The following is an 8521-nucleotide window of genomic DNA, read 5'->3' on the forward strand; positions in this document are numbered from 1 at the left end:
GGCTCCAGCCACGATATTTACTCACACCAAATAGTGGCTCCAGTATTAACATTTATTTACTTTATAAGTGGACACCTCTGATGAATTTTAATTCCTTTGTTGAGTTAATACTCACACATGCACAGGCTGATAGTTCTTTAAATTTTCATCTAGTGCTCCATAGAGTATACATTTTTTTTATTCATGAAGATTCTTCAATGAGCCAGAGAAAAATAGGAACTGCTGTAGAAAATAGTTCATTAAGTTTTTAGCACTACTTAATTTAGTTGTCAGTTTGTTGTAAAGGTTAGCACCAGGAACTTGTTTGTTTTTTTCTTTATAGTAAACTATGGTTACAAATTATAATGAATTCTACCATTCTATTAGTAACAAATCTACATAAAAAGACGATAGAATAATTTGGACTTGGTACAGATGTACTTATTGAGAATTGTAAGCACTAAATCAGTAAGATTTTGAACCTATTTTACACTCAGGCTAACCAAAGTGTGTTAATGATGCCTAATTATATAGCCTTTCATGTTAACAAGGATGTGTGATAAATGACGGCTATTTCTCGTTGTGGTATAAGATTGTTGTGGGGAGGGGGATTGTAGGTGTAAGATTGTTTGGGGAGGGGGGCTGCCGGTGTAAGATTGTTGGAGGAGGGGGCTGTAGGTATAAGATTGTTTGGGGAGGGGGCTGTAGGTGTAAGATTGTACGGAATGGGGCTGTAGGTGTAAGATTGTTGGGAGAGGGGCTGTAGGTGTAAGATTGTTGGTAGAGGGGGCTGTACATGAAAGATTGTTGGGGGAGGGGGCTGTAGGTGTAAGATTGTTGGGAGAGGGGGCTGTAGGTGTAAGATTTTTGGGGACGGGGCTGTAGGTGTAAGATTGTTGGGAGAGGGGCTGTCGGTGTAAGATTGTAGGGGATGGGGCTGTAGGTGTAAGATTGTTGGGAGAGGGGCTGTAGGTGTAAGATTGTTGGTAGAGGGGGCTGTACGTGAAAGATTGTTGGGGGAGGGGGCTGTAGGTGTAAGATTGTAGGGAGAGGGGGCTGTAGGTGTAAGATTTTTGGGGACGGGGCTTTAGGTGTAAGATTGTTTAGGGAGGGGGCTGTAGGTGTAAGATTGTTGGGGGAGGGGCTGTAGGTGTAAAATTGTTGGGGTAGGGGCTGTAGGTGTAAGATTGTACGGGGGGAGAGGGGCTGCCGTTGTGTTATTGTTTGGGGAGGGCACTGCAGGTATAAGATTGTTGGGGAGGGGGGCTGTCGGTGTAAGATTGTAGGGGATGGGGCTGTAGGTGTAAGATTGTTGGGAGAGGGGCTGTAGGTGTAAGATTGTTGGGAGAGGGGGCTGTACGTGAAAGATTGTTGGGGGAGGGGGCTGTAGGTGTAAGATTGTAGGGAGAGGGGGCACTAGGTGTAAGATTTTTGGGGACATGGCTGTAGGTGTAAGATTGTTTAGGGAGGGGGCTGTAGGTGTAAGATTATTGGGGGAGGGGCTGTAGGGGTAAGATTGTTGGGGGAGGGGCTGTAGGTGTAAGATTGTACGGGGAGAGGGGTTGCTGTTGTGTTATTGTTTAGGGAGGGGACTGCAGGTATAAGATTGTTGGGGAGGGGGGCTGTCGGTGTAAGATTGTTGGGGATTGGGCTGTAGGTGTAAGATTGTTGGGAGAGGGGCTGTAGGTGTAAGATTGGTGGGAGAGGGGGCTGTAGGTGTAAGATTGTAGGGAGAGGTGGCTGTTGGTGTAAGATTTTTGGGGACGGGACTGTAGGTGTAAGATTGTTTAGGGAGGGGGCTGTAGGTGTAAGATTGTTAGGGGAGGGGCTGTAGGTGTAAGATTGTTGGGGGAAGGGCTGTAGGTGTAAGATTGTTGGGGGAGAGGGGCTGTAGGTGTAAGATTTTGGGGAGGGGGCTGTAGGTGTAAGATTGTTAGGGGAGGGGCTGTAGGTGTAAGATTGTTGGGGGAGGGGGGCTGTAGGTATAAGATTGTTAGGGGAGGGGCTGTAGGTGTAAGATTGTTGGGGAAGGGGCTGTATGTGTAAGATTGTTGGGAGAGGGGCTGTAGATGTAAGATTGTTGGGGGAGGGGCTGTAGGTGTAAGATTGTTAGGAGAGGGGCTGTAGGTGTAAGATTGCTGGGGGAGGGGGGCTGTAGGTGTAAGATTGTTGGTGGAGTGGCTGTAGGTGTAAGATTGTTGGGGGAGGGGCTGTAGGTGTAAGATTGTATGGGGAGAGGGACTGTAGGTGTAAGATTGTTAGGGGAGGGGCTGTAGGCGTAAGATTGTACGGGGAGAGGGGCTGTAGGTGTAAGATTGTTGGGGGAGGGGGGCTGTAGGTGTAAGATTGTTGGTGGAGTGGCTGTAGGTGTAAGATTGTTGGGGGAGGGGCTGTAGGTGTAAGATTGTACGGGGAGAGGGGCTGTAGGTGTAAGATTGTTGGGGGAGGGGATGTAGGTGTAAGATTGTTTAGGGAAGGGACTGCAGGTATAAGATTGTTTGGGAGATGTGGGGGGCTGCCAGTGTAAGATTGTTGGGGGAGGGGCTGTAGGTGTCAGATTGTTGGGGGAGGGGGCTGTAGGTGTAAGATTGTTGGGAGGGGGGCTGTAGGTGTAAGGTTTTTTGGGGGAGGGGCTGTAGGTGTAAGATTGTTGGGGGAGGGGCTGTAGGTGTAAGATTGTTGGGGAGGGGCTGCAGGTGTAAGATTGTTGGGGGAAAGGGGCTATATGTGTAAGATTGTTGGAAGAGGGGCTGTAGGTGTAACATTGTTTAGGGAGGGGACTGCAGGTATAAGATTGTTTGGGAGAGGTGGGGGGGCTGCCAGTGTAAGATTGTTGGGGGAGGGGGGGGGTCTGTAGGTGTGAGATTGTTGGGGGAGGGGCTGTAGGTGTAAGATTTTTGGGGACATGGCTGTAGGTGTGAGATTGTTTAGGGAGGGGCTGTAGGTGTAAGATTGTTGGGGAGGGGGCTGTAGGTGTAAGATTGTTAGGAGAGGGGGCTGTAGGTGTAAGATTGTTGGGGAGGGGGCTGTAGGTGTAAGATTGTTAGGAGAGGGGGCTGTAGGTGTAAGATTTTTTGGGACGGGGCTGTAGGTGTAAGATTGTTTAGGGAGGGGGCTGTAGGTGTAAGATTGTTGGGGACGGGGCTGTAGGTGTAAGATTGTTTAGGGAGGGGACTGCAGGTATAAGATTGTTGGGAGAGGATGGCTGCCGGTGTAAGATTGTTGGGGGAGGGGGCTGTAGGTGTAAGATTGTTGGGGGAGGGGGCTGTAGGTGTAAGATTGTTGGGGGAGGGGGACTGCAGTTGTAAGATTGTTTGGGGAGGGGTACTGCAAGTGTAAGATTGTTGGGGGAGGGGGCTATAAGTGTAAGATTTTTGGGGACGGGGCTGTAGTTGTAAGATTGTTAGGGGTGGGGCTGTAGATCTAGTTGTTGTTGTGTAAGTTTGTGGGGGAGGGGGCCTGCTGTATTTAATAGTCACATAATTAGACCTGTATTTCTGGGACTATTGCTGATAATGAGTGTAAAGCTTATCACTATACCTACGTCATTGTAAGTGCTTGGTGACATCATACCTATTTGACCCACATCATTTGGCCTGCTATCAGCCCTATAACACACACTTATCAGGCCTTACTGAGGCCTTCTCTACCTAATAATTAAACGCCTGTTTAAGTTCACTGTATAAGATGTTTGTGTCTATGCTCACCTGTGTTGATACCTGTACAAGCTCGCTGGTGTTTAGGTACATGTATACGGCGTTTGTATACCTATAATACACCTGGATTCTTACCTGTATACGTACGTACCTATATACACAGCTGATGACATGACTGATAATAGCTGCTTCGTTTAGAAATTTGCATGAGCTTTACCTTTTATCATATTATAATTTATGTAGACCTCTTTTTACATGAATAATTTCTTCAACGTTTACAGAAACTTAAATAATAAAATTTCTCGTTAAATCACCTGTGCCATTTCAGCAAGTCATTGTTTTGTTTTCTAAAGCTGAAATGGATATGGATGGTTATAAGATATCAGAAATGCTAATGTAGAAAAAAGTCTTTTAATGAAATCAGCTGAAGTGTGAAAATTTATTCTAATAATGAACATTAATCTATCGAATTGAATTCTCTGTAGTGTATTTTTAATTATTAGTACTTCATTCCATTTCAGCCAATTAATTCAATTATATTGTTAGGTGAGCATTTTCACTGATAATGCTCTAAAGGTTTATTTGACTTTGACAAATTATGAGCCTCCTTCATTTTCAATTCAGTTGTTAATATAGATTTAGGTCAACCTATTCTTCTGTCAATTTTCTCATTATCTTATTGGGAAAAGTACCTTAACAGGTCCTCTGTCAGATAACTACTAGCCCTCCAGCTCTGAGTTGTCGGTTAGAAACCCATATGGGTCAATTTCCAGGCACTGATCGTTGGCCAAAGATTTTCCTCCTTGAACTTTGTTTTTCATTTTCCTCCTGGAACTTTGTTTCTCCTCAAATATCCTAAATTTTTGCAGTACATATCAATGAAAAGAGGGAGAACTTTAATTTGATTCATATATACCATGGCAGAGAAACAGAATCTTAGTTTGATACATGTATACCATGGCAGAGAAACAGAGTCTTAGTTTGATACATGTATACCATGGCAGAGAAACAGAACCTTAGTTTGATACATGTATACCATGGCAGAGAAACAGAATCTTAGTTTGATACATGTATACCATGGCAGAGAAACAGAATCTTAGTTTGATACATGTATACCATGGCAGAGAAACAGAATCTTAATTTGATACATGTATACCATGGCAAGAGAAACAGAATCTTAATTGGATACATGTATACCATGGCAGAGAAACAGAATCTTAGTTAGATACATGTATACCATGGCAGAGAAACAGAACCTTAGTTTGATACATATATACCATGGCAGAGAAACAGAACCTTAGTTTGATACATGTATACCATGGCAGAGAAACAGAATCTTAGTTTGATACATGTATACCATGTCAGAGAAACAGAATCTTAATTTGATACATTATACCATGGCAGAGAAACAGAACCTTAGTTTGATACATGTATACCATGGCAGAGAAACAGAACCTTAGTTTGATACATGTATACCATGGCAGAGAAACAGAATCTTAGTTTGATACATATATACCATGGCAGAAAACATGGCAGAAAACAGAACCTTAGTTTGATACATGTATATACCATGGCAGAGAAACAGAATCTTAGTTTGATACATGTATACCATGGCAGAGAAACAGAATCTTAGTTTGATACATGTATACCATGGCAGAGAAACAGAATCTTAGTTTGATACATGTATACCATGGCAGAGAAACAGAATCTTAGTTTGATACATGTATACCATGGCAGAGAAACAGAACCTTAGTTTGATACATGTATACCATGGCAGAGAAACAGAATCTTAGTTTGATACATGTATACCATGGCAGAGAAACAGAATCTTAGTTTGATACAGAATCTTAATTTGATACATGTATACCATGGCAGAGAAACAGAATCTTAGTTTGATACATGTATACCATGGCAGAGAAACAGAACCTTAGTTTGATACATGTATACCATGGCAGAGAAACAGAACCTTAGTTTGATACATGTATACCATGGCAGAGAAACAGAACCTTAGTTTGATACATGTATACCATGGCAGAGAAACAGAACCTTAGTTTGATACATGTATACCATGGCAGAGAAACAGAATCTTAGTTTGATACATGTATACCATGGCAGAGAAACAGAATCTTAGTTTGATACATGTATACCATGGCAGAGAAACAGAATCTTAGTTTGATACATGTATACCATGGCAGAGAAACAGAACTTAGTTTGATACATGTATACCATGGCAGAGAAACAGAACCTTAGTTTGATACATGTATACCATGGCAGAGAAACAGAACCTTAGTTTGATACATGTATACCATGGCAGAGAAACAGAATCTTAGTTTGATACATGTATACCATGGCAGAGAAACAGAATCTTAGTTTGATACATGTATACCATGGCAGAGAAACAGAACCTTAGTTTGATACATGTATACCATGGCAGAGAAACAGAACCTTAGTTTAATACATGTATACCATGGCAGAGAAACAGAATCTTAGTTTGATACATGTATACCATGGCAGAGAAACAGAACCTTAGTTTGATACATGTATACCATGGCAGAGAAACAGAATCTTAGTTTGATACTTGTATACCATGGCAGAGAAACAGAATCTTATTTGATACATGTATACCATGGCAGAGAAACAGAATCTTAATTTGATACATGTATACCATGGCAGAGAAACAGAATCTTAGTTTGATACATGTATACCATGGCAGAGAAACAGAACCTTAGTTTGATACATGTATACCATGGCAGAGAAACAGAACCTTAGTTTGATACATGTATACCATGGCAGAGAAACAGAATCTTAGTTTGATACATGTATACCATGGCAGAGAAACAGAACCTTAGTTTGATACATGTATACCATGGCAGAGAAACAGAATCTTAATTTGATACATGTATACCATGGCAGAGAAACAGAATCTTAATTTGATACATGTATACCATGGCAGAGAAACAGAATCTTAATTTGATACATGTATACCATGGCAGAGAAACAGAACCTTAGTTTGATACATGTATACCATGGCAGAGAAACAGAACCTTAGTTTGATACATGTATACCATGGCAGAGAAACAGAACCTTAGTTTGATACATGTATACCATGGCAGAGAAACAGAATCTTAGTTTGATACATGTATACCATGGCAGAGAAACAGAACCTTAGTTTGATACATGTATACCATGGCAGAGAAACAGAATCTTAGTTAGATACATGTATACCATGGCAGAGAAACAGAATCTTAGTTTGATACATGTATACCATGGCAGAGAAACAGAACCTTAGTTTGATACATGTATACCATGGCAGAGAAACAGAATCTTAGTTTGATACATGTATACCATGGCAGAGAAACAGAATCTTAGTTTGATACATGTATACCATGGCAGAGAAACAGAATCTTAGTTTGATACATGTATACCATGGCAGAGAAACAGAATCTTAGTTTGATACATGTATACCATGGCAGAGAAACAGAATCTTAGTTTGATACATGTATACCATGGCAGAGAAACAGAACCTTAGTTTGATACATGTATACCATGGCAGAGAAACAGAATCTTAGTTTGATACATGTATACCATGGCAGAGAAACAGAATCTTAGTTTGATACATGTATACCATGGCAGAGAAACAGAACCTTAGTTTGATACATGTATACCATGGCAGAGAAACAGAATCTTAGTTTGATACATGTATACCATGGCAGAGAAACAGAATCTTAGTTTGATACATGTATACCATGGCAGAGAAACAGAATCTTAGTTTGATACATGTATACCATGGCAGAGAAACAGAACCTTAGTTTGATACATGTATACCATGGCAGAGAAACAGAACCTTAGTTTGATACATGTATACCATGGCAGAGAAACAGAATCTTAATTTGATACATGTATACCATGGCAGAGAAACAGAATCTTAGTTTGATACATGTATACCATGGCAGAGAAACAGAATCTTAGTTTGATACATGTATACCATGGCAGAGAAACAGAACCTTAGTTTGATACATGTATACCATGACAGAGAAACAGAACCTTAGTTTGATACATGTATACCATGGCAGAGAAACAGAACCTTAGTTTGATACATGTATACCATGGCAGAGAAACAGAATCTTAATTTGATACATGTATACCATGGCAGAGAAACAGAATCTTAATTTGATACATGTATACCATGGCAGAGAAACAGAATCTTAATTTGATACATGTATACCATGGCAGAGAAACAGAACCTTAGTTTGATACATGTATACCATGGCAGAGAACATGTATAACCTTAGTTTGATACATGTATACCATGGCAGAGAAACAGAATCTTATTTGATACATGTATACCATGGCAGAGAAACAGAATCTTAATTTGATACATGTATACCATGGCAGAGAAACAGAATCTTAATTTGATACATGTATACCATGGCAGAGAAACAGAATCTTAGTTTGATACATGTATACCATGGCAGAGAAACAGAACCTTAGTTTGATACATGTATACCATGGCAGAGAAACAGAATCTTAATTTGATACATGTATACCATGGCAGAGAAACAGAATCTTAATTTGATACATGTATACCATGGCAGAGAAACAGAACCTTAGTTAGATACATTTTTACCATTTTTTTTCTGGAAAGAAGAATTTCCTGTTGTTTTATCTCAGGTCCAATGTAAGAGGTAAATGGTTAATGTTATACATAACACAGGATAAAGGAGAAATGAGGGTTTGTTGAAAAAAAAAGGTCAATGGAAATTATGAAATGAAAGTATGAAAATACGTAGCAAAATTGGACTGGGTGGGTCATTGTCCACTGTATAGCTCCATCGGTAAAGTGTCAAGTGTTCAGAAGATCCAGATTCAAGTCCTAGTCTGGACAT

The 8521-nt window shown here is 40.7% G+C and overlaps 2 protein-coding genes across 2 annotated transcripts; both read right to left on the reverse strand.

Annotated features, from left to right (window-relative positions):
• Nucleotides 1-549: 549 nt before the first annotated feature.
• On the reverse strand, nucleotides 550-1420 carry LOC138334028 (uncharacterized). Its single transcript, XM_069282745.1, has 2 exons — nucleotides 1340-1420; nucleotides 550-1152 (listed from the first exon to the last, which is right to left on the reverse strand). The coding sequence occupies exons 1-2, from the start codon at nucleotides 1418-1420 to the stop codon at nucleotides 550-552; spliced, it is 684 nt and encodes a 227-aa protein (XP_069138846.1).
• A 552-nt stretch (nucleotides 1421-1972) lies between these two features.
• Nucleotides 1973-4456, reverse strand: LOC138334029 (uncharacterized). Its single transcript, XM_069282746.1, has 2 exons — nucleotides 4356-4456; nucleotides 1973-2669 (listed from the first exon to the last, which is right to left on the reverse strand). Exons 1-2 carry the CDS (start codon nucleotides 4454-4456, stop codon nucleotides 1973-1975), a joined length of 798 nt encoding a protein of 265 aa, XP_069138847.1.
• Between the last annotated feature and the right edge of the window lie 4065 nt (nucleotides 4457-8521).

The sequence above is a fragment of the Argopecten irradians genome, chromosome 10 (assembly GCF_041381155.1).
Source record: "Argopecten irradians isolate NY chromosome 10, Ai_NY, whole genome shotgun sequence".
Taxonomy (NCBI): Eukaryota; Metazoa; Mollusca; class Bivalvia; order Pectinida; family Pectinidae; genus Argopecten; species Argopecten irradians.